A 24,740-nucleotide genomic window follows, 5' to 3' on the forward strand; every position below is an offset into this window, starting at 1 on the left:
ACCCAACTTAAGAATATTAACTTTTATTGTCTTCTCACGTCCCAGTTCTCCTCAAATCTGACATTTAAATGGGCTGCATTTCCAGCACATGGCCTTTATGGCACCAAACACAGATTTAATATGGCATGGGTGCAGCTCCGTGATGAGCTTGGCAGGCAAGAAGAGAAGGGCAATCAGCCTTGTCCCGTCCCCACTGCCATTTCTTCAAATGGTGCGTAATCTTAAGCAAAAGCCTGACTTCTAAAGAGTTGTGGGGTTTGCAAAAACAGGGATTAAATCATCTGCAGAGAGTCAGGGCAGGCTACAAGACAACAAGCCCAGCAGCATCACTGCAAGGGTTCCACCTCCACCCAAGGCAGATGGGTCAGAGACCAACCAGGTCTTCCCCCATGGAGCAAACCCTGCCACGATGAGCACCCGATGGCTCGGGGAGGACGGAGCAGCACCACGTGGTACACAAACATCAAAATCCCAGTTATTGGCATCACCATGTATTTTTTCTGCTGCTTCACACTCCCGCAGAAGCAGCCGCCTTTGTTCAACCTGTTTCTGTGCAACACCTCGGCTCCGCAAGCGGAGCCCATTTGCTCCGCAAAACTACGTGGGCACACCTCTACACTGCCTTCGGAGGGCAGGAGGGGATCGGAGCACCCATGGGTGCAGTCACCAGTGATGCCCAGGCCCCCAGGTGCTCCCACGTAGCCACCCTGTCCCCATCGGTCGATGAGCCGGTTGCCAACCGGCATAGCCACACCGGCGCAACTGGTTCCCCATCCCTTCCAGTGACTCACTGCAAAACCTCTCCATTTCCAGCATTTGTATTCGCTTCGTGGCTTGGATTTCCTAGAGGAGGTAGTACCCAGGAAAACAAGCCTCCTCTTACGCCCTCCTGCAAATGTGTCCATATGAAGCTGATCAAAAATATTCCAGTTTATTTTTTTAAATGAAATCTTTTACCAGCATTTTTTCCCAACAAAATGTCGGTATTTTTTATAACTTTTCATCTTGCTATTCTCGGGGATTCTTGTCCTAGATTCCCCATCTTGGTTGAAGGCCAAGCATTGCTAGCTGAGCCAGAAGGAATATAAAAGCATCTTTCTAAGACGCTATAGAAAGGAAGAAGAATTGGACCCTGGGAGCCAATTCACTTTCATGCCTTGGGTATTTAAGGATCAAACACACATTTGTGAGCTGACACAAGGTAAAAAAGTGGCTTTGAGACTTTACGGCATCTAAAGAAGCCTCTGAAAGCATCTTTTTACCAACTAGAGTGCAAGAGAAAACCAGGAGCAGCAATGCATCCTGAAGTGCAGCTGCCGAGCCCCTGGGGACAGCCGGTGGAGGGGACAGCTGGGCTCACGGGCCGCTCCTGGTGGCACCATGGGCATGGAGCACTTGCAACCGCTGCTCCACTTGCAAAGCAAACAGCTGAAGGCAAGGAAACAGGAACCACCCAAGACACGCTGGGGAGGTTTCCTATGGTTACTGCTGCCATGGAAATATTTTTTTGTTGGCTTGATCTAAATAATATCTGGCTCCTCGGCTGCAGTATGCTTCCTGCAAGGTTGGGTTGGATCCTTAGACCAGCACCCCGCTACCGGGGTGCGACTGCATCGAGCACCGGCTGCCTCCGAGCTGGCCCAGGAGCATCTCACACCCAAGCTGCTCGGGGCTTTCCTCCCGGCTCCCCTGGGGCCCATGGCTCGGTTTCAAGGAGAAGAGGAGGAGGAAACAAAGTGGAGGGGGGGAAGGAGAGGGGAAAAAAAAGACATGTTTTACTAATTGTTCACAGCTGTGGCCAAGCAGCTCCCATTTCGGCTGCCAGGAGCTGCAGCCAGCGGGGAGCGCACTGGGGCGAGCGCTCCTGCTCTCCCCGATGGGCTCTGGAGCAAGAGAAACGCCTTGCAGGGAGAGGGACCCTCCTCCATCCATCCACAGGCTCTGCAAAGGGATTTCAATAATTGTATTTATATACTCCCCTTATCAGCGAGAGCAGCCATTATGTCTTTTATCACCGCAGCAGCAGCATCTGCACGAGGGCAATTGATAGGGGATGAAATATTTGCTGCGATGGCTGAGTATAAAGTGCCTCCCTCCGCGGTAAGAATAATAATTGTAATACTTAGCTCTCGAAGTGTTAAGCTCTGGCATCAGGGCCCTGTGGAGAGCAAGGAGCCAAGCACAGGGGAAGAAACGGCCCCTCCAGCAGCAGAGGAGCACCCTGAATTTTATATACACCTCTCGGCCCTAGCATCAGTGAACCTGAGAAAGACTCTGGCCATGGGCCACCGCAGGGCTGTGCCGATGCATGGCCAGAGCCTGCAAGGACACAACAGCCCACAAGAAAAAGGCTCTTTACAGCCATGCTCGCGAGGCTTACCCCAAATTTTCCTCACGTCAGACAATTCTGCTAATGTTACAAATTCCTCCAACATTAGACAGTGACCGCAGAGACGCTGCGCACGGGGAAGAGTCCCCAGCCCGGCTTTCCCCCACCACGGCTGGAAGATTATTCATAGGGGAAAAAAGCAAATATCAAAATGAGCATCACAAATTGCAAAACCATCTGCCAAAGGTCTCAGCTGATACTATCGCCCGTCCTTAAGCTCAGTGATAGACTTAAAAGCCAGACAATGAAAACGCAATTGATTATTTGAAGAGTGACTCACTGGTGTAATAAGGATGGATTACTGGGCGGGGCAGGGGGGAAAATGTCTTTGAAAAAAAAATAAAAGACTGCAGATTGACTTTTTAAAGGCAAACAGAAAGGGAACAAAACCCAAGAAAAACTCTTGAAAGCATTGAACAGCCCTCTACAGCAGAGAGCAACAAAGAGGAGGGCAGCGCTCGGTGGGTGTCAGCCAAATAGCTGCGCCCTGGCCCCCTCCAGCTGAGGATCTCTGGTACCAGCCTTTATCCACCCAATTCGGCTTTCTTTCCAAATTGGTGGCCAGGAGCTTTTTCTTTCACGTTGCACCTCGCTCGTGACAAAGGCCTGTTGCAAACCCTCTATTAAAGGAGTAGGAGTTTTCCCTCGCCACTGAACACATGCCGCACGCCCCAGGTGGGCGATGGCAGTCGCCGGCTCTCCAGAGGGTCGGTGGGATGCATCCTGCAGGGAAAATGGACTCTGCACGCTCCCGTGGGGCTGGCAAGGAGGACCAAGAGGGCTGAGGCTGCAGCAGGGCAGCAAAACCCAATAAGTAGATGGGGATGCCTAGGGCAGGGATGACAGCTTGGCTTTGCGTGCCACGGGACCGATGCAACCCTTCATCCCCCGCCTCCCCCCCTCCTTGCATCAGCTCAGCGGACACTTCAGCGACCGATTTAACCCACTACTGTGGGCTCGGGTGGATGCACCGGGAACGCAGAACCTTCCGCATCCAGCAGCGCTGAGCTGTTAAATCAGTTCATCCCATCCCACTAAATCATACCCTGCACAGCACCCAAATCCGTAACTGCTGCCTCCAGCGCTGACAGCTGTTTGCATGAAGGAGATCCCCACTGCAAGCTAATCCATCCCACTTCCAAGTTTTGCGGGTCTGTCTTGGGCAATTCCATCCCGAAAGGCTCCGTGAGGGAGCTGCGTTTTGCCGGTGCACGGCAGCACAGCCCCACGGCCGAGGAGCTGGGAACGTGCTCGCGGCCATCGTTCTGCCTTATGGATGGCAAACCCCACTCACTCACACCAGGCTGATAACATTTCACTCTTTGCATACCAAGAAGCAGCTGTAGTCGTTTTTCCAAAAACTTAGTGCAAAAAAACCCCATCAACTTTTTAAAAGACTTGTTTAGTCTAGGAGTAAAATATCAGGTAAAGTCAAAATTTGGTGTTCATCCGCTCTGGCCCCTCCATCATCAGTGTCCTTCACAATCACTCCAAAACCAGAATAAACCCCACAAACCAGCCCAAAACCCACAACACCTTATTAATAGTTTTTCACCCCATTCACAAAACTACAATTGCTCAAGACTGCTTCAAAACAGACAGAAAGCGTACCCATGCTGCACTTTCTCTAGGAGAAATTCTGCTTTTTTGGCTTTTGCCAGCAGCTCAGCTGCGATGGAGCCGGGCAGAGCCCGGCAGCAGAGCAACTCCAGTTACAGCAGCTGCAGACTAGGGCTCTGTGTTCGGCTGAAATTTAATCAAGAAGTGTCTCAAACTCGTTTGAGTTCTTGCAATACAATCCTGAGTGGCTTGTAAAGGATTTCAAACAGGCTCCCTGGACTTGCCCGGATACAAGTACATACCTCACCTGCTCTTTTGTTGCATTGCATACAAAAAATTAAAGAATTTATTTTAGGCTTTTCGCCAGGGACAACACTGCCTCCAATATTGTAATGCTCTGTTAAAGTGGATATCGTGTCTCCCAGCCAACACAAACAGGATACCTTATCAGTCTCGACTGTTTTAAGTGCTGTTTCAGGAGCAGGGCATGAAGATGTGGAAGGGACAGGCAAAAAAATTGGTTGGGAGTCCCTTAAATGCAACTGTGTCCTCAACACTTATATAAAGATGGATCGTCCCAGGGCAGGATAAAGTTGAAAACCCCACGGGGATCCCTACGCTCAAACCCTCCCAAACTCCCATCTTGATGGCCTGGCTGCCCCTCGGCAGAGACCCTGCGGGAACGGTGGCAGCAGCATGAGCCATCACTAGTTACCCTGCTCTTTCCCTACTGCCAAAGGGTTGAAAACCCAAGGAACACCACTTTCAAACACTTACGCAAGTGCTTAATCTCACAGGTGTAAGTAAATAGGACAGCTGAAGTCATTTATGCCAAGCAAAGTGCATGCTCCAGCACCCTCCTGAGCTGAGCTTCAGCACACAAAGCAGCCACCCATCCCGAATCACCCTGGGCACAGAGGCTGACGGACACGGGCTTTATCAATAAGTAACTTGGCAGGGAATGACATCTCCTTTCTGAACTGCTTACCACAGGAAAAAAAAAAAAAAAAAACGAAAAACAAGCTGATGATATCAATCCATTTGTGAAAGGCTTTAAAATCAGCAGACAAAACCCACCTTTGATTTTCTTGCATCCCTTCCACCAGGACAACAGCATCCTTGCAGACAGGTGACTCCCACCCATCCCTGGGGACAGGCACAGGTCCCCTGGGGACAGCAGCCTGCTTGTCCCCTCCGTGGTCCCTCAGGGACTCTCCTCCGGAGCACCGGGATGGACCGCACTGGCTGAGTTTTGCCTATTGCAGCAGGTTGCCCACTGCAAAATGGAAAACTTGATAAAACCCACTGGGCCCAGTGCAGTTCGATGCAGCAGCGATGCGAGCTGCCCATTCAAGACAAGGTATTGCTATTCTCGCATCTCCAAAGCCTTTCAAATAAACATGCAAGGAAGTGTGGAATACCTGAATCCTAAAGGAGAGAGAGGCACAAAGCATGTTATTCATGAAAGGGAAAAGCTGGGAGCGTGTGTGTGAAAGATACATAACCGATGAAAAATGCTGAAAACATATGGAAGCAATAATCTGTAATTTTTTTTTTTTTGAAAGTAGAAACAAATGCTTCAGAATTCAGTGTTATTCGTTCACGTGCTGCATTACAAATATTATTGTTTCTGCTCTCTGGATGAGGCACTAGGCATCAAACCGGAGACCCAAATGCTCCCCTGGACGCGTACGCGTGCCAGCCGGGATGTCCCTCCTGCAGGCAGGGCCAGCGCACGCAGATTGAAGCTAGAAACACACGGAGAGCTTCTCATTGCACGGGCAGTCCCGTCTGCTGCTCGCCACACACGAGCAGATAACATCCAGAGCACTGGGAACTGGACAAACACACAAAGAAAATAAACACCCACTGCCATTAGCAACTCCCTGCCTACAGTCAACAAGGCAGAGGCGGGAGCTGCAAAGCGACCTATCCACCATCACCCAGCAACCTCAAATATCTCCGGGCTTCTGGTCAACCACCTCATTTACCAGGTCACCATCTCACAACATACATCTCTTTTTCCTTGTCCATCAGCTTAGCCTTGCCTATAGGTTTTTGTGATCCAGTGGTCAACTGCAACCCTTTGGGCTGATCCTGTATCATCTGGGATCTCCAGGTGGTCTCTCCTGGGAAGCTGCAAAGTTTATCCTTGCAGATGCACCCAGATCCAACGAGGCCAGACGCGATCAGACTTCTGTGGGACTGGCCACAGCAGATTATAGTGAGATGCTGAGTTATGGAAACAAACAAATGCTCAAAACAACTGTACGCACCAAAACTTCACTTGTTAATATGGAATATTACCGAATAAGTCAACGGTCACGTAAATAGTTGCCCTGGAAGGCAAGGGCCAGGCATTACGTGCTGTACAAACACACGCTACTGATATTAAGACCGTCATATGTGACAGGGACGCATGAAGAGAACCAGATCTCTTCCCCATCAAAACGTGATTTTTGAGGGACAAAGATTACACAGCATACGCAAGAAAAAAGAGACTCTAGGAAAACATGTAAAACACGATCTCACACTGAAATGAAAAACCCAGTAAGCCAGTCTTTGTCTTTATGTCATGTTTATTACTGTTATTTAAATGCTTCTGCAAACCAGAAGAATAACTATGGCAACAAAGACTTCTCCAAAGGTTTTCAGACACTATTTTTAAAATTATCTTATCTGTCACAGCATCTGAAAGCCTCCTCTCTGAAATCAGCCGCACACCACTGCCTCTGCAGGCTTTGCAAACCGGGTGGTACATCCCTCCTCCTCGAACCAGAGCTCAAACACGGTCTTGAGATGTAGGTGTCCTGCATCTATGGGTTTAGCTGGTGTTTTTGGAAAAGAAGGTAGAGAGGAGGGAACAGCAAGGTCTGTTGAATTGCAAGAGCATCGTTTTTTGCAAGGCTTTCCCAAGGAGCAAACCAACCATGCCTCTGTGTGCTAAACACATGCCAATCTCCCAACACGAAGGATCCGCTATTTTAAATACAGTACTAAGGATGTAATTTTACTTCGCCCAGAGTAAATCTGAAATAAGTTCTTCACAGTAGGCTTAACAGCAGCAAAAGCCACTCGCTCCCTTCCTGGAGCTGCCAACCATTTGTCACCTTTAAGGTTTGCATATTCACACTAATTGCACCAGGACTAGGTTATAAATTCCCTTCCCTTCCCTCCTCCCGGACCACCTCCCTCGCAGGCTTTTCTCTGCAAGACATTATGCAAAAGACACTCCTAATGGCTATTCATTCACCAAACTCCACTGACAGCTTTATTTAATGCCAAAGCTTGTTAACAAGCTGAATGGCACACAGTTTAATGTAATGCAGATCTGATTAGAAAACAGCAACCGGGCTCCTAAGGAGTTGGGAGATTTTTATTGAATTTGATTTCACTTCTTCCACACAAAGCCACCTTTCAAGTATCGACCTGTATTAATGAGGGTTTTGTTATGTACACCCAATTTTCATCCTCCAGACCGCAGCCCACACAGATGAACTTTTCAGTCCTTACGTACTTTATTGACAACCTACCATAAAAGAAAGCGATGCGATTAGAGGAAGGAGTCATTTTGCTCTTCAGGCCATGAGAAATTGGTGGTTATATTTGTTATAGTTTGATAGCCGCGTCCTCGCAGACTTCACGCCCAAGGATGATGAAATTCAATCTTCAGTCTTTTCAGACAAACCACTCACTTTCTCCTCTTTGGGGCTAAATGATTTAAAACTGAAAATTGAATTTCTGCCTTATAACAAGAGGCAGAGGTCTGTGGCACGCAGGAGGTCTCAGAGCTTTGAGGGGGTAAGATGCAGGCAGTGGGCTCCAGTTTAACTGTGTCTGTAACACGGGCTGTTCTCAATTCCTTGCTTCCACCAAAACAGTATTAAATATGCTGACACTTTTACAGGATGATTCACCCACTACCTTGAATTTGAGATTATAATTTCAGAGCAAAAGTAAGAAGATTCAAAAACAAACTCTAAAACCAGGGACAATTTTTAATTACTTAGCAATCCCCTTTCATCATCTTTTTGCACATCACCTACAGTACAGAGACTTGTTTTATTCTGAAAACAGTTCTGCAGAAGACAATTTATTTTCCAGTGGTTTCCCTGGCTCAGGAAGCATGCATGTGCTTCCAGGAATGATAAATTCAACCAACACCCAAAGCCATCTCCCCATCTGAGAAAAGTGGCTTTTAAGGGAACGTACGGGCACAGAAATCTTTGGTGTCTAACAAAGCAATTCGCCTGCTTGATGGAGTAGCTGCACAGATCACACCTAAAATCGCAGGTAACTAGAAAATGCACAGTCCTGCATAATTACGTACACAACAATGCCTGTATCAGCAATGGTTTCAGCGCCTGCAAGCTTACAAATTCTTGTCCTTCTCCCTAAACCATATCACCAGTTCCCATCTTTGAAGCAAAAAAGTCCCATTTACATTTATCAGCAAAACTCTGCTATTAAAGGATTATAAAAAGGCTTACAAATCCCTAGTGGTTAATTGATCTGCGTTTGTATCCTTAATCTGTGGATTTCCTTGCAAACCCTTGTTTTCTTCCAATCTCACTCTGCACATTAAGGTGTTGGCGAGCATCCCCAGCAGGAGCTGGCTACACCACCGCGTGTGCAGAGGGCATGGGCTCCTGAGCATATTTTCAACCTACACAACAACTATTAATAATTTGCCTGCTTACATGTCCCTGGCATTAATAGACCACTGGCCAGTAAAAAAATGAATGTGCTTCCTCTCTATTATGTTCTGGCAAATAGGTTGCCTTTATTTAATTGCCTAATTACTCTTCTGTCAAGGCAATTAAAGGTGAATGCGTGTGCAGGAGGGCTCTGGGCTTGTCCAGTCCTCGGTGTAAGGTAACTTGGTGTAAGGTCTAACCTGGCATTGCCTGCCTGCTCAGCTGGATGCACACCCACAGCACCCATACCCACGGGGCGCCATCCTTCTCCTGCCCCAGGGGAGGTAACCCCCTCCTTCCCGAGAAAAGGCTGCTGCAACAATCCACAGGTTTTTAGCCAAAATCCTTGCCCATGTCCGGGGTCTCTCAGAAAAGGGCAGCCAGGAGACAGCTATGGGTGGCCTGGCAGGCTGGAGCCCCCTGCTCCACCTCCTCCTGCACGCAGATTAGCTGGGTGCCTCTTCTGCTGGGCCGTTTGGCCTTCGATGGGATGCTATCAAAATTCGTCTAATTTTCCAGAAGCCGCTAGATAGTCGCACCCTCTGACATAACAAAACTCAAACCACAGCACCCCGTAAGTCCTTGGAGCAGAGAAATAGCTTTGGTGACCACCCCTTTTTTTCTTATCCTACAGTTGAAAGTTCTCCTTGACACTTTTAAGCATCATGAAGTGCCTCTGTGACAACGCCTGCTACCCCAAACTTCAGCTGCGAGGAAACCTGAGACAGCTCGGGAAAGCATTTATAAGCCCTGAAAAGAAGACAACTCAGGGGTGACCTTATAAATCTATTAATGCACACGTGGCAGATTCAGATTACGGGGATGGTGTCAGGAGACCACAGCTCCTGCAGCCCAGGAGGAAGAGACACCTTCACCTTCTGAAGGTCTGAGGTGGGACGTGGTGCACTGGGATGTGCCACCAGCACCACGCTGGAGGACCACGGTGAGCCCCACCTGCCGCCGCGCATGCCTTGGGGCAGACCTCAGCCCACAGACCCCGTCCCACCGCACCTCGGAGCAAATGCCACCGGGAACGGCGATTTGCAAGGCTGAAGCTTAAGATACAACTCAATGTGAATAAATCAATGCCCCTTCCTTGCTCTGAACCCGTGCTTTAATCTGCTGAGATGCAGCTCCAAGAAGTAGGGCAGAAGCTGGGAGGAGCGTGGCAGATGCTGGAGAAAAGGGTATACTCTATAAAAAAAAGGTTAAAAGGTTGCCAAGGGCTCCCCGGCTTACTAAGTCTGTGCACCACCTCCCGGAGCCAACAGCCCAGATTTAATATCGCCAAGTCCCAGATTACCCATGAGCAGGAACTCATTTCTAGACAGCACAACGTGGGGAGGAGAGAAGGGGCTGATCCAGCGCGAGGCCAGGGCTCGCTGTGCCTCATAGGCACCAGCGCCCTCCGTTTTGTAAAGCGATGCAACAGAAATAGCCAAAAATACTTGCTCATTCTTACACGCACCCCATCCATTTTAATAGCTAAATCTCTGCTCGGCATCACTGAGAGGGGACAAACCCACCGTGGGCTCACAGGGGGAGGCAGGAGTTTCACGCAGCGGCTTGGTGCAAAGCACCCAGACCCCCTTCTGCCCCGATCCCCCCCTCCCAGCCCAGCCCAGCCTGCCCAGGCTGTCCCCGCCGGGCAAGGGCCGCTTCAGCCCCCGGCACGACGCGGGGCAGCAGGAGGAGCCCCTGCCCGCAGCGGGGAGCGGACAGGCTGCCAGGCGGTCATTACCAAACTAGTTACCCCGGTCCCAGGTGTGGATCCTGCGTGGGGCAGGCACACCTGCGTGCTGCTCGGCGAGGCTGGAAAACCCACCCGTACCGCGACAACCACCGGCCAGGGTGGGCAACGCTTCCAGAGCGACACAACTGCTCCCCAAAAAAGCCCCGCCTGCACCCTGAACGTAGCGCAGAGCTGGGAGGGAGCCGCAAACCCCTGCGAAGGGAGAGCCGGAGGGAGATCCATCGCGGTCCCGCTGCCCTCGGGGGGCGATGGGACGGGGCGGGGGGACGGGGGTCTCGCCGGGTCTTACCTCCACTTGTGCAGGGCGAAGCCGGGACACTGGTCCCCGCAGGTGGTGCAGGGCTGGCCCCGCTCCGGCTCCCCCGACGCCGTCAGCTGCAACAAAGCGCAGGGGTCAGCCCCGGCCCCCAGCTGCGGGACAGGGGGGGCCTGGGGGACAGGGGACACGCACCGAGGGGGGGTGCACGCCCGGGGGAAAAGGGGTAGCCGCACGGCTGGGAGAAGGGGCGGGAGGGAGCACGGCGGGGCTGGAGCGGGGACGCACCCGGAGAAAGGGGCGCTTGGGGGTGGCGGGGGACACACACAGGCACCGCACCGGGGGCGCAGGCGGGCGGCGGGACGGAGCCACAGGTTGGAGCGGAGCGGGGCGGGGGTGCGCGCCCCGCCGGGACGGGGCGGGGGGCGAAGGGAGACCCCCCCCCCCCCCCCCCCCGGCACTCACCGACCGGCCGGAGAGCCGCTTGCGGGAGCCGCGGCCGAACATGGCAGCGCCGCGCCGCGCTCCGCGGAGCCCACGGAGCCCAGCCCGAGTGCGCGGCAGCGGCCGCCCCGGCCCGCCCCCCCCGGCGGCCGCCCCTCCGCCGCGCCGCGCTCCCGCCCCCTCAGCCCGCCCCTCGGCCCGGCAGGCACCGCCCCGGGAGAGCCCGGCCGCCCCCCCGCCCCGGGCCGGCGGCGTCGAGCGCCCAGCTGCACCGCAGTGCCTGCTGTCATCACTCCGCTTCAGAGTTAACGACCCTCCCCGGGCCTTTCCCGGCACTGGCTGTTGTCCCGCCAGCTCGGGGGAGCAGAGCGCTCAGCCAGCCCTGCCCGGCAGCGCAGTGCACGCGTAACTCTCCGGAGCACAAGTGTTCCTAAAAAAACTGAGCTCTGAAAGAGCAGAGATGGGATTCTGCAGCGCTGAAGTTACAGCTCTGAGCACGTCGCAGCCTGCACTGCACAGGGGGCTTTTACTGGCATAGGCAAAGGCAGGGAGCAAACAGCCTGCGCTCCTGCTGGGCTTCTGTTCCCTTCCTCATGGAGAACAGATTTAGTCCATCAACACTAGCAGGGTGCAGGAGAAACACAGCCATGTGAAATATATTTGCAGCCTGAGATGCCGGGCCAGGACACAAAGCACCTGTTACACCCCTGGTGCTCACGGTCCTTCCAGAGCCAAACATGGGCCAGTGGGGCCAGGAGCCGTGGGGCTGGGAGCCGTGGGGCAGCCCGTGCATCAGCCTGCTCTTGTCGTTTATACAACGCGCTACAAAGGGAACCCCACGGCCAACAACCAGCCTGTACCCCTGGGGGTTTGCAGTCAAACAGCACATCTGGCACAAGGCAGAGCAAACTGAAACATGGGGAGAAGGGGGAGTAGCAAACACGCTTCACGGAGCACGGGGGTCCTCGGAAACTTGTCCCCAGTGGGGAAGGAGCAGCTTCGCCATTAGCATTTCACAGCTTCACCCCGTGGTTGTTCGCAGATCCTGTCATCTCCTTCCCCTCCTTCCCTGCCTCTTTGTTCCTTTGCCTTTCTGCCTCACAGCTGGTTAAAACTGTAATGCTTTGATAAATTTTTTTCATTTGATCAGTTCTCATTTTTGTCAATTTTTCACTTATATCTTCTGAAATGAGGCTGGGAGCTGTGTGGTTGCCTTTTGAAGCGTCTCAGGCAAAAAGTTTCAGGGAGATTTTTCACTCTTTCCTCCCATAAATGTTGGGCTTTCTTAAAAAAAAAAAAACCAAAACAAAAAACAGGGAATTTTATCATGGAGAAAATTTTCTTCTTCATGGGCTTTCTTCATGGCAGTGGGAAAACCATCCCTCACTCCTCTGTTTTCCTGTGGTTGCTATTTTTACCCTTCCAAAACCCTCCAACTTTCCTCCATTGCTCCCTTCTGCCAAATTTCCTCACCATTTTCCTTCTCAGTTTCTCTCCCTGTTTCCAGCTCATACAAATGCACAAATATGTTAGAAACTCTCGGGGGAGGAGGTAATCTCTTCAGATACATACATGGTGGGCAGCTGCAGGCTGGGGTTTGACCTTATATTAAAACATCCCTACCTGTATGTATCTAATATCGGACACAGTAGTGTCAGGGTGCTAAGTTACTGTTATCTCTACTGAAGGTCAACGGGATTTCAGGGAACGAGCATCATGCAAGAGAGGGCCTGAAATTCTCCAGCACTTTGGGTGTCTTGCATAAGATTCAGAGTATTTAAAACTCCAATTAAAACTGCCGAAATAAAAGCATTATTGGATACAGGACTTATAACAAGACTCAACGTGCTGTGGGAAATGCTTTAAAGGTGACCTGCAAATCCTTTTTAATTGCTTTGCTGTTGCAAGAGATGCTGTGTGCCCTCAATAACAGGGCTGGTGAGGACATCTGCTATAAGTTTAAAACAGCAAAAGTAAGTCAAAGTTGGAGGGTAAATTCCTTGGAGGTGTGGCTGTGCTGAATCACGGCTCCAGTCTTCTGATGAAGAGGCAGGTCCTAAATGGCTTCTTAAAACAAGGCAAGTTGGTCCCCTCCCTCCATCCCAAGCTGTCCATGGGGCCACCAAACTTGCCTGCCACCCTACATGGCTGGTATCCTCCAGCCCTGTTTTGGCAGATACTGCAGATGCTGGTGGGTGACCCCTCAATACACAGGCAAAAGGCAGGGAAGGCTCTGAGCTTCAAGACTTGCACCCACATGTTCGAAAGGAGAGGGAAGAGGAGGGCTCAGCCTGGGAGTGCAGAAGATGCAGCTAAGAGGGGTGCTCATTGCTTCTGCCCTGGTGTGCCTGGAGGGCGATCAGGGGAAAGCACGTACACCCAGAGCCATAAAAATACTCAGGTACCAAAGATCCCAATGGAGTCAGATCCTTAGTGACTCCTAGGCATCTAAATATCTCATGGGGACAGCAGTTTCCCTCTGGCCCAAGACATCCAGGACAAATGAAGGGCTAGTCAGGAGGACTCTATCCACATTTTAGGGATGCTCAGATGCTGCCTCTACATAAGGAAACAGCCAGGCCAGAACATCATCTCTGGGATGTATTTGGGAAAGGGAGGGGAGACATTATCTCACTAGCCTGAGCGCTCCTCTTCTCTTTCCTCCCCCAGAAAAGCTGCCAAGGGTAAAGATCTCTCAGGAAATAAACTCCCACTCCCTTGTTCTCACTGTGTTCAAAGGGGATGATGCACACATCCTGGCATGGCTGGGCAGGCAGGGAACAGCAACACAGCTCTAGCCCTACCTGTGCTACCACGACAGGTACTTTCAAATGGGGTTTTTATATTTTTGATTTTATAAATATGTAGATCTTCCTCTCAAGAGGAGACAGACTCAGCTTGGAGGTGGAGGGTGTCAGATACTGCTGTCAAATAGGCTCAGAAACAGAGACACATGGATAATATATGCCAGACAGTTTGTCTGACAAATTATTGTTTCTGCTGTCACTTAAATTGTTCCATACGTCATCTTCCCCTCCCATTTCTGTTTCAACCAAACCTACCTAGAGATGACACTTCATCCAGCCCTTCTCATGACTAAACCAGTTTAAAACACAGTTTTCTCCGTTCATGCACTGTGAGAAGGACCCCATTCCCTTTTGAAGTTATGGATGGTGGAGAGGAGGGAAATGGCAGAAATGTTCTTTTCCTGCTCCCTATTGTACCTGATATTACAAAAATAATTACGACTAAAATCAGAGAGCTCAGGGAAAGGTAAAACGCAGCTCCTGCATTGGTTCCCACTAACGGGGTGGGCGGTGCAGGGGCTGCGGTGGGATCCATGCAGGAAAGCAGCCCAGGACGCAGGGCAGGCGCTGCAGTGGCCGCAGTGTACCCGGGCCACGTTAGCCCTCGTGGCTCAGCAGGTCTGGTCACAAGCCCTGCAGAGCACCTTAGTCCAACATGCACATTGTGCTATGCCTCCTGGTCAGATAAGTACCCTTCTTCAAGCAAATTCAGCCTCTGGCAGCAGAAGGTGGAAAGAAGAAACCCATGTTGCTGCAGAGCTGTTCTGCTTGCCCAGTCCCAGGGTATGTGCCCAACCTTGCAGCTCTGCTGAGTCTCACCTTGTAGCGTGCCCCACCACTGCACGTGGAGGAAAGGAGATGCCATTAGGCCTCTGCTTTCCCGGTGATCTCCATCTCCTTTGGGACACTAGCTTGAGCAATAGCAGCAGTGAAGTCAGTTGTGTCCAAGCCCAGTGGGCAGTTCTTACCACCCAGGAACAGGACCTGCAGGTCCACAGCAGCAGCTGCGACCAGGGGATGGGAAATAGGGGGACAGCTTGTGCCACCAAAGACCATGGAGTGTCTGCCTCCAGCTCTGGCCCAGCACTTCTGTTAGCTGGCAGACACAACACTTTTGTGTACTGAGCCAGGAAAATTTCCTAGTCTTTCCAGGAAAGTGCCCCCAGCTCTTCTATCCTGCAAACCATGCCTCATGTTAGGAAATCACCTCCAAAATGCCTGCAGAAAGCTCTTAGCATCCGGGCATCAGCTCTGACACCCCTTTGCCTCCTATGGTCCAGCCCTGACCATCAGCACCAGGGCAGCAGTACCACCAACAGAAAACACTGGACTAAGGCAGAAAGCAGCTCTCGTTTTTTCTGCTGGACCCATACATTTCTCCCCTCGGCAATGTCAGGGTGAATTTGGCTGTTATGAACCAAGTCGGTCCCCTCACAGTTCCTCCTGCCAGCAGCCTGCACAGGTGAATTACAACTCAACATGAATCCTGTTGCCATCTAGTATCCTGAAGGTAATAAATGTCTGACTGTTATTAGGCAGTTATTGTCTGAAGCTATTCAACAACAAAAGGAAGGCTTAAAAAATGCCTCTAAGTGCCACAGCTGCTGAAGGAGTGTGCTAGGGACCAGGCAGCTATTTTACTGCATAGTTCTTCCACCAAGCCTCCTCCTTCCTGGGTAAACGTGCCCTCATGAGGGTCTTTTAGGAGGGAAACAATTCAGTGTTTCCGCTCACTCCAGCTTCGAGATTTGCAATTACTGCAGGCAGAAAAGACTGTGCATAAACCCCAGTCTGAGGTGGGGATATGGAATGTCAATCTGTGCTGTGCATAACAGGAACCCAGGCCGGGATGAATCATGCTATGTTACTTCAGTTTTAAATTTTTTTTGCACTGCGTAGGTTTTTCTAGGACATATTCCATCAGGCACATAGCGGTCAAATTCACTTTGAACATTTATTACACTGTTAGTCTGCGGTAAACACACTTCGGATCAGGAACAGTAACAAAGTGGGCTTAGCAAGTTAACAAAACCCTTCCATCATTTCTGCAGATCGCCATACATTTTCTGAGTGCTCTTTATCACAGCTATTTGACTACTATTTTTTTTGTTAGATCTGTCAGTTCTGAGGTATTTTGATTAAAACCGTACTGAGTAATTTCACCTTTTTTCCTTCATCAATACAGTAATTTGTAAATATCCCAGGAATATTTTTTTTTTGTACTCCCACCCAGGAATGCAAGTGGCCATTATGTGCTCTCCAAGGTATCTCCAAATAACCCTTCTCCTTTTAACCTTAGGATTTTATTGCGTTAGTTGCTAGGTAACTGAATAAGATTTATAGCCATCTATTGTTAATTTTGAAGGCAGTCTTCAATTTCCCTGTAAACAGCGTTTGGGAGTTGGAGTCCACACCAACAAAAACTTGCAGCCCAGTCCCACTCTGTGGAGAGGAGCACCTGCTATGAAACGCAGAGCCAAGTGGATACATAGAGATTATCCCCCCGTCCCCCAAAAGGGGCCCAGCCCCTCTCAAACCAGGCAGGCCGTGCACCGCTGGGGTGCTGGAGGGACCCCGGGCTCCCCTGGCCTCCAGTGCCGGCGCGGCAAAGTGTCGGTGCTGGGGCACGGGCTGAGCTGGGCGTTGAGCGCATCCCGGCTGCTGCCCCGCTCCCCTCCCTCGTGCTCCTCTTCCAGCCCCCTCCTCGTCCTTGCAGGCCCTTCCTCACCCCCCGAAATGACAGCGCTGCAGCTTTTTCCCAGAACTGGCTATCTTTGCTGTCAAGCTCAAGGCTCCCCAGGCGCAGCTCTACCGCACCTCTCTTTGAGGAGAGGTGGGTGGTAGATGGCCTTGGTTCATGCAGTTCCTTAATGATTCTCAATTTGAGGCTAAACAAAGCAATCAAGTGGGGCTCTGCCAATTTGCACAAAACCTCCTTGTACTATAGCAACAAGTAATTTTCTATTATCCCTCCTCAATCCCTAGAGCTCTCTTGCAATCCAGCAGAATTATTTGCTTTAAACTGTAAATTCACACTCCTTCCGTGCTACTTTTACTTTCACTTTCCAGGACCATTCCTGAAGATGAGGAAAACCAAACCTATTTGGGGTAACTCGCAGAGAGGCAAGTGTCTGCTGCCAAGGCAGGAGGTGAGCTGTCAGGAGTGAAGCCGTCCTGCCCTTTGCTTGCAACAGCACTGGAAGCACCACAGATGTTGTTCAGTCACATTAATCGTGCATTTGCCATCCCACTGGTGGAAAGGTCTTTTTATTTATTTTTTTAAAAGCTGCTTTATTGTCTCTTCTCATTGAGGAAAAAGAAAATAGCCTTTTTCTTCCCATTTCACAGGATTGAAACCTGCTGATAAATAGGGGAGTGAGATACCTGACAAAACCAGACTGCCAGTGGTTGTGGTGGGGCACTAGCTCAAATCAGGCAGAAGTTAGGTAGCTGCTAGGTAGCTGCTCTAAGGGAAAATTTAGAAAACTATGTCTATGGTCCCTGAGATGCCAGAAATGGTTTCTCTTCTGGCCACCAATGTTGTCAGGTTTTACATGTGTGCTATTTTTACCTGCTGGAGATACCGGTTCTTTGGCCAAGGCAAACAACCCAGGACCTACCTGTTGTCTAAAGCTTCCGATATTCCCAAGTTAAATGTTTCCATACATTTAGGCTGTTGAAAGGCCCAGGCCATTAGGAATGATCAAATGGGAAAATGCCATTGGTGAAACCTCAATGCAAGTCATATCTGGAAATCTTCACGTACCACTTGCACAATGTGGAGGAAAGCTGACGAAGAAGAGGATATAATCAGATTATCTTGGGCACCTAAGGAAGGCAGCCTCTCCCGGGCGGGCACGCAGCTCTCAGGGGTTATCCCAGGTGAGCTACGCACCAGCTTTGTGCTTTCCAAGCTACGCTGTGCTTTCCATGTAGAGCGGGATGAAGCTGTAGATGTGGACGTGAGCTGTTGGAAACGCTTTAGGACACACCACTTAATGCAATTCAGTCAGCAGAATTTAGGAACTTCTCTAAAAAATGTATCTGAAGGGCAGCATCTCTCCTTTTGCCCCAACTGGATGGGGACAGCAGCTCCAGCGAGAGACAGCAGAGCGGTCTGCTGTAATGCCCTTGGCTGAGGTTTCCTTAGATCATCTGTGCCACTGATCCGGGTGGATTGTCCCCCGAGACACCTGGATTTGAAGAGATCCTGTACGTTCAGGAATCCCCTGGGGAAGAGAGCAGTGAAGGAGAGAGGAAGACAGCGAAGTCTTTCAGCAGCTGAGCCCCAGCGCAGATGGGAAGAAAGGCCGCTGGCTTCTGCTCTCCCAAGGCAAGGCTTAGACTCACCGTGTTATTCCCCGCTGCTGCCAGGAAGCAAACCTCCGTGGCAACTGCTGAACTACGCCTCCTTCCAGCAGCTTGGCCCACGCCATACGTGGTTTATTATTTCAGAGCTCAGTTATTTGCCGGTTCAGCTAATGCGGGTATGTTTTATCTGTAGCTGCATTTTCTCAAGCAGGGCTAGATTGCCACCCGTGGGTACGTGTTTGTTCTAGCTAAGCTCCGGCAAGGCGCCAGCCTCAGGGGCAAGGGCAAAATTGCGTGCTCCCAACACCACAAATCTGGCCCCTGCTCCAAAGGGCTGGTCAAACCTGAAGTTGAGACTTTATCTGAGGAGCCCAAGCCATGCACGAGGCCAGAGCTCCAGCCCCTGGCAGTATCTGGTACCTGCTTGCATCCTTGGCTGCAGGCGGCTTCACTCACACCTGTGGGGGGAATTACAGAGGCATGGGAGCAAATAAGCCCCGCTCATGTTTGCCAGTCACGAAGGCCTTTGCCGCAGGTCTGCCTGCACAGCGGCTAACCTGGACACGTTTGTTCTTGCCAGTTTGCAGGAAGCCATCCCCGCGTCCGTCCTATCGTGAGCGGGAGCAATTAAAGCATTTCACGGCAAATATTCTTTTCTGCGTGGGGGTGGGGGAAGGCAGGCAGTAAGCAGTGAATAGCTTCAAAGAGAAAGGTCAGCAAACCAGCAACGATGGATTAGTAAAGGACAATGCAGCAAAGACCTGATTAATTTAATTGCTCATCTGAAACGTAGTCACAGATTAAAGAAGGATGAAGAAATTATAAGCATATGAATGGAGCCAAGTAATAATTTTGAGGGAGAAAATACGCAGAAGCCCTGCACCCTCTGCCCTGCATACAAAGGGGTTTGTATTCAGCAATTACTCCAGACTTCTGGCTCTTGTCCTCACGCTGTCTTCTCGGGGATGGAGACACCGACTACCAACAAATGTTTAAGTAGCTGCAGCTTGATATCGCTGCTGGCGGCTCAGATTGAGCAGGAGCATTAAAGCTCAGTGTGTGCTCCAGCCTGCAAGGGGACGTAATGTGGAAAACATTTGGGCTCTTATGCTCCCAGCAGAGCCGAGGTTTTCCTGGTGGAAACGGATTGATGTGCATGGCCTCAGCCTCTGCACTTCTTATCCAGCCACTGCCTTGAAGGACCTGAATCAGCTTCACAAAGGAGAAACGTATTTCTACCTTCCCTCGGCTTAAAATGATCTACATCAGATCTCCCTGTACTTACAGTCAACAGATCATGTCTCCAAACACTTCAGAAGCAATATTTATAACTAGAGAGAAGCAGAAGTAATTTCATGGAAAATTTCACAGGTTTGTTGTTTTGTTGTTTGTTTTTTTTTTTAATGGGAACAAACAAACCAAAAAACCCCCAGGAAGTAAAGTATAAAAAGCATGTGGGTTAGGTCAAAACACTATTCTCTTCTCATTTTGATTTTTCAAAAACTGTGCCTTATGTTGGTAATATAAAATAGCTGAAAAATAAAGCCAACTTTGAAGTGGAAACTCAGACTCTTCTGTGAAGGCCAAAAATAACTTCTGAGCATTCTTCATCTTGCTATTGCAAAGAGAGGTCAGAAACTTGTCAACTAAATCTGCTTCTAGAAGGCTACAACTCCTATTGCCTGGATTACTCCAGCGCAGGCAAAAATACTTGGAAAGTACTGGAGTGAGACCTACAGGCACCACTTTTGGCCATCGGCTCCTTCCTCCTGCACAATGCAAGCTGGAGAGCTGCCTCCAGGAATTTCTACCGCAAAGGGCCTCATCCCTTCCTACTAAATGACCAACAGCTACTAAGGTTAGAGACTTCTGGATGAACTCAAATGCATTTCTTAAAAAGACTTGATTTGAAGAGTTCTGAATTTGAAGAGTTCAAGCGATGGGAGAACTTACCACGTGGGCTGAGCTGCTTCAACTGTTAATGACTCCGGGATTTGGTTGAATTTCTGTCCCTTTGCCTGGTAGATAGGAGAACTGTCTCACCTCAACACTGTTCCCCTGGCAGAAATGCTTTCTCTAAGTCAGCCCTCAATCGTCTGTTTGGGAAGAGGAGTCCTGTTGGAAAGAGCCAGCAGACCAGGTCTGGAAGTGCCTCAGTGGAAAATTGTCTTTCAAGCCCGGACTGCCCTCCTTGTTTTTTTCTGCCTCTCCCCATCTTTCAGTACAATTTTCAAAGCATGGCTATGCAGGAGAAGAAGCTTTTCTAGCAAATGTCCTGATTTAAGACTAGCTCCTTGAGATGTGCGTTTCCAACAGCCTTCAATAAAATGCATTTTATTTTTGTATAAAGGAAAAAATGCCTATTATTGGGGCAGAAAGGAACGTTGAACAGATGAAGCAATCACCTCTGTCTCTGGAGCAGTTAGTTCTGATAGGCCGTACAACGAGGCTGAAGAAGAGTGCTGTAATTTTCATAGAATAACTGGACCTAAGCATCAAAAGTGTTAAAATGACCCTTTCATTATACAGGGCTGGAAGGCTAAATATGATTCAGGGGCTGTGCACAGACCCCCTGTTGGCTTAATTCCACAGCAGCCCATGTTTAAAGCCTTTGTAATCATTTATTAAAGATAAATGATGGAAAAGAAAGACACCTTTAAGATACTGGTCATTTAAACTAAGAATCAAGCTTTTGAAATCCCGTATGTTCTGTTTTCTGCATCTGACAGTGTTTTAGCCAGCATGAGAAAGGTATCCTCTCTCCTTTTGGATTAAAAACATAGAAGCTGAAAAAGGCTGGAGCTGCCAGCACTAAGAGATCTGCTGCATTTTCTGAGACAAAGCAAGAGGAATACAAGAAAGGGCAGAAAAATGCAACTTCTTCAGTCTTACCTGCAGCCTCTGGGGCAGAGGTGATGTAAGACTCTGGCTACAGTTTGTTCCTTGGTTGCCCTCCTGGGAGCCAGTCCCCATGTTTGCTTCCTTTTAACCCAAATTTCTTCTACCTGAATTTTCTTGTATATTTGATACTATTTTTTCAAACTTTTCTAAGTTGATTTTTTTGCAGATTTCTTTCAATAGCACTGCTAGTGGTGTGGACCAGGTCCAGTATCCCAGCTCATCCTTCAAAAACATTTGCAAAATGAACCATTTAGCTCCCTTATCACCCCACGGCAAGGGATGTCCCTGGTGTGTGGATGGCAGCACTGGGCACCTCTGAGATATGCTCATGTATGCTCTGTACCTCGGGCCATTCCTCCTCTGGACAGAAATCAGGAAGCATCAGTCTATCCAACCAGCAGGGCACAAGTAGATGGCTGTGGCCATTCTCCAGGATGGTCCCTGGATCACAGACTCCAACGCGGGCTTGGGGCAGGGCTCTACATAAACAACGTTATTGCCTCCCCTCGTTCCTTTTGCATGGGACAATCAAACAAGGAACCCAAAGCTTGGAAATAAACACCAGCACAGAAAGGAATGTTTACCATTCAGTGTATTATTCCCTTGTGTACAAAGTATTTTGCCTCTATAATAGCACACAGGTATTGAAATATGATGGCAAATGCAGAAAGGCCATACAGACATGTCTTATGGGTCTTTTCATTTCCTTTTGAGTATAAGCAGAAAGAAAAGAAACACTGTACAGGAAAGTGCTTGCAAAAAAAAACCCAGTTTGTAGAAAAATAATGACATTGATACATAAACCCCAGAGTTGTTTCCTGAACAAGAAATGTCTAATGTCTCTGGTCCTCAAAGTCTGTTCCTATTTAATGAAGCCCATTAATGAACCACGGGATCAGTGCTCTATCATTTTTCCCTTATAGTTCATTCAACATTTTTTTAGGTTTCTCTTGCTCTGTTCCTAGCTGCTATGGAACTGTATGGTAGAAATGAATGTGTACAGGTCAAAATAATACTTCTTTTTATAAATAGCCATTCACTTCATTAGAGAAAATATAATAAGCCTGTACTTTCTAAGCACCACTGTTTCTTTCTAAAGTTCATAGTGCAATTTTCCCTTTTCCCCTACAGAAGTTGTACATAAGCAATTATTGTTAAAAAAAAAAAATCACTATTCCATTACTACTCCTTTCCCCTTTCCCTTTTTCCTCTTTCTCTTTCCCTTTTCCCCTTTCCCTTTCCCGCTTTTCTTTCACTTTGAAATGGTATTTTTGGCATTTTTGGCATTTTTCTCAGAAAGGTAGAATTTATTATCGTTATGCATAGACATAAAACGTTGGTGAAAAATTAGTCTTTCTAAGATATGATCATATCTACTTATGTGCTACTAAGCCAAAAAACCCAAATTATGGGTGAGAGTCTCATTCTTTCCTCTAAGTCTGAATATTAATAAGAGCAGCAGAGGCACACACAGAGTAAGTGTAGAGCACCAGTTCTTTAGCTGCTGGACTGTACCACAGCCCTGCTCGCCTGAGATGCCTCCCAGCCGATGTGAATGCGTCGATCCCTGACTGTCAGGCTGACAGGTTTCACTCTGAAAGCTGAACGCAGCCTGGCGCACACGTGGGTTATGAATCCAGGGATCGGATCGTTTATCGTTGATCCGACTGTATTGTAACAGACTGATTACGTATCCTTTGGGGAGCTCTGCAAAAGACTCACACAAGATCCTGAGGTTGGGTTTGTTAACTATTTGCATCCAAAATTGCAAGACTTAGCTGAAGTAGCAGAGAAGCCTCTTCAGTTTTCCAAACTGCTGGCAATTTTGTGCTGAAAAGCTTCCTTTCCGTGTACTTTGTGCTCCTGGCTGCCCCGACATATAAGGCAATGAGGCAGCATCTTCCTATCACTAAGTAAAATTGTGGAGAAAGAGATAAGGGACATAGTCATAGACTACAAAAATAATCTGGTCACATCACCCCCGTTCAACGTGCTACGAAGCTCTGCGAAAACGTGGCGTGCCACAAGCGGCGGGCTATGTACAGGCAGGAGTCATCGCACAGCCGCGTTCTGCGCCTATGGGAGCTGTCTCCTCAATTTAAAATAAAAAAAAGCCAGCGCTAAAGGTCTGGTTGTACACGGGATGGCGGATAGGCAAGGAGCGCAGATGCCTTACCAGGAAGATCCGAAGCAACACAGAAGTAGGCGTAAAGCAGCCTGTTTTTGAAGGGAGGGGCAGAGTTATCTGTAAGTACAGAGTGATCTTGTTGAAACGAGGCAGAGCCGGCGCTGAAGCCTCCCTTTGCAGATGGTCTGTGAGTGAGTAGGAAGCCAGGGAAACGCTGCAGGTGCCTCAATGGAGTCCCCAGCCAAGAGGAAGGGGCGGCTTGGCTGGGCGTCCTGTCCCCCAGCACGCGGACCCCACGGTCCTCACCGGCCCAGCGGGGAGATAACACGGCAGGGACGCTTTCAGCTTCACGTTAGGATTTTGTGGCAACATCCGTAAAAAACTGCAGCGCTTCTCAGCACACAGCCCAGGGAAACATATGGCCTGATCAGCCTGTCTGGGATATGTTAATACCCCGCTTCCAGATGGAGCCAGGAAGCACAGTGGCACATGCAATTAGGAAACAAATATATGTTTTTTTAAAAAGCGAGTTCACTTCAGAGCCCTACAAAAAAGGGGCTCGAGCGGAAGATCCATCTGCAGAAATTTTCCTAAACCTGGGGTAGATCTTAATTTATTTGAATCGCCTGACAATTTTTTCTGCTTTCTTCGTTTTTTCACTGATAAAGGCATTGGATTAACTAAAACTACAGAGCATTAATAAATATCATGTTAGCACCAAACCAGTGCTTTTAGCACTGGCCACAGAGGTCATGTGAAATTCAAAACATACCTAAAAGATAAAGATTGCTAATGCAACTAGCACTGTATTCATTGCCATGTTTTCCTTGAGTGCTGTCGGCCTAATCCCTAAAAATAAAATTTAAGCACATCTTGTCTACTTTCCTTACATAAAGACAGATTGAAATGCCAAAAATACCCCTATGCAGATTGTGTAGCACCGTAGAGGGCCAAAGCAGCCCGTAACTGAAGGAAAATTACTGATTGAAAGTAAACAACTGAATACAGTGACAATAAAGTATCACTTGTCATAATGCTACATATAATGTAGAGTACGCAAAATGCAGTGGTTTGACTGCAGGATTTAACAATAAAAAATAAAAATAGTAAAAGCAGCCTTAATAGAATGATTTTACGTACAAAAATATTAACTCAAAATAAATAACTCCAAACATAAATATTATACTGTACATTAAGAATATGCAATCTATATACAGATAAAAAAAAGCGGAAGGCAGAGGTATTGCATCGCTATCCTTCATCTCTGCTGGCTGCTCTCAGAGAACCTGGAAAACACAGACAAGGTGCACATTAGAGTCAGATCATCAGCTTCACCTCTGAAACCTGTAACTAGAGACACCAGCACAAGAGCAGAGCCGAAGCAGGTGCCTGTGAGGTGGGCAGTGCGTTTCCAGTTGACAGTGTTACACCCACAAGCGTTACTGGGAGAAGCAGGGACTGGGAGCACTGGATCTCATTTTGCTCCCCTGATGG

General features: G+C 49.0%; 2 protein-coding genes across 4 annotated transcripts in view; both read right to left on the reverse strand.

Annotated features, from left to right (window-relative positions):
- PRICKLE2 (prickle planar cell polarity protein 2) overlaps nt 1–20,543 on the reverse strand; it is a 121,313-nt gene extending 100,770 nt beyond the window's left edge. The window contains exons 1-2 of one of the 2 annotated variants that reach the window (XM_087745053.1): nt 18,257–20,543; nt 17,527–18,135 (exon numbers count right to left, since the gene is read on the reverse strand). In XM_087745053.1, the coding sequence (XP_087601179.1) occupies nt 17,527–17,600 (74 nt within the window). In that variant the 5' untranslated portion in view covers nt 17,601–18,135; nt 18,257–20,543. Of the gene's footprint in view, nt 1–10,688; nt 10,775–11,120; nt 11,232–17,526; nt 18,136–18,256 lie in introns of those variants that run through there. The other variant, XM_087745052.1, reaches the window with a different exon arrangement.
- Nucleotides 20,544–21,693: 1,150 nt separating this feature from the next.
- The window catches only part of ADAMTS9 (ADAM metallopeptidase with thrombospondin type 1 motif 9), an 87,501-nt gene continuing 84,454 nt past the window's right edge, over nt 21,694–24,740 (reverse strand). For both annotated transcript variants that reach the window (XM_087745048.1, XM_087745047.1), the window contains exon 40: nt 21,694–24,532. The gene's annotated coding sequence lies outside the window, so the exon portion shown is untranslated. The remainder of the gene's footprint in view (nt 24,533–24,740) is intronic.

The sequence above is a fragment of the Nipponia nippon genome, unplaced genomic scaffold (genome assembly GCF_047370975.1).
Source record: "Nipponia nippon isolate SJK-2023a ecotype South Korea unplaced genomic scaffold, ASM4737097v1 scaffold_9, whole genome shotgun sequence".
Classification (NCBI taxonomy): Eukaryota; Metazoa; Chordata; class Aves; order Pelecaniformes; family Threskiornithidae; genus Nipponia; species Nipponia nippon.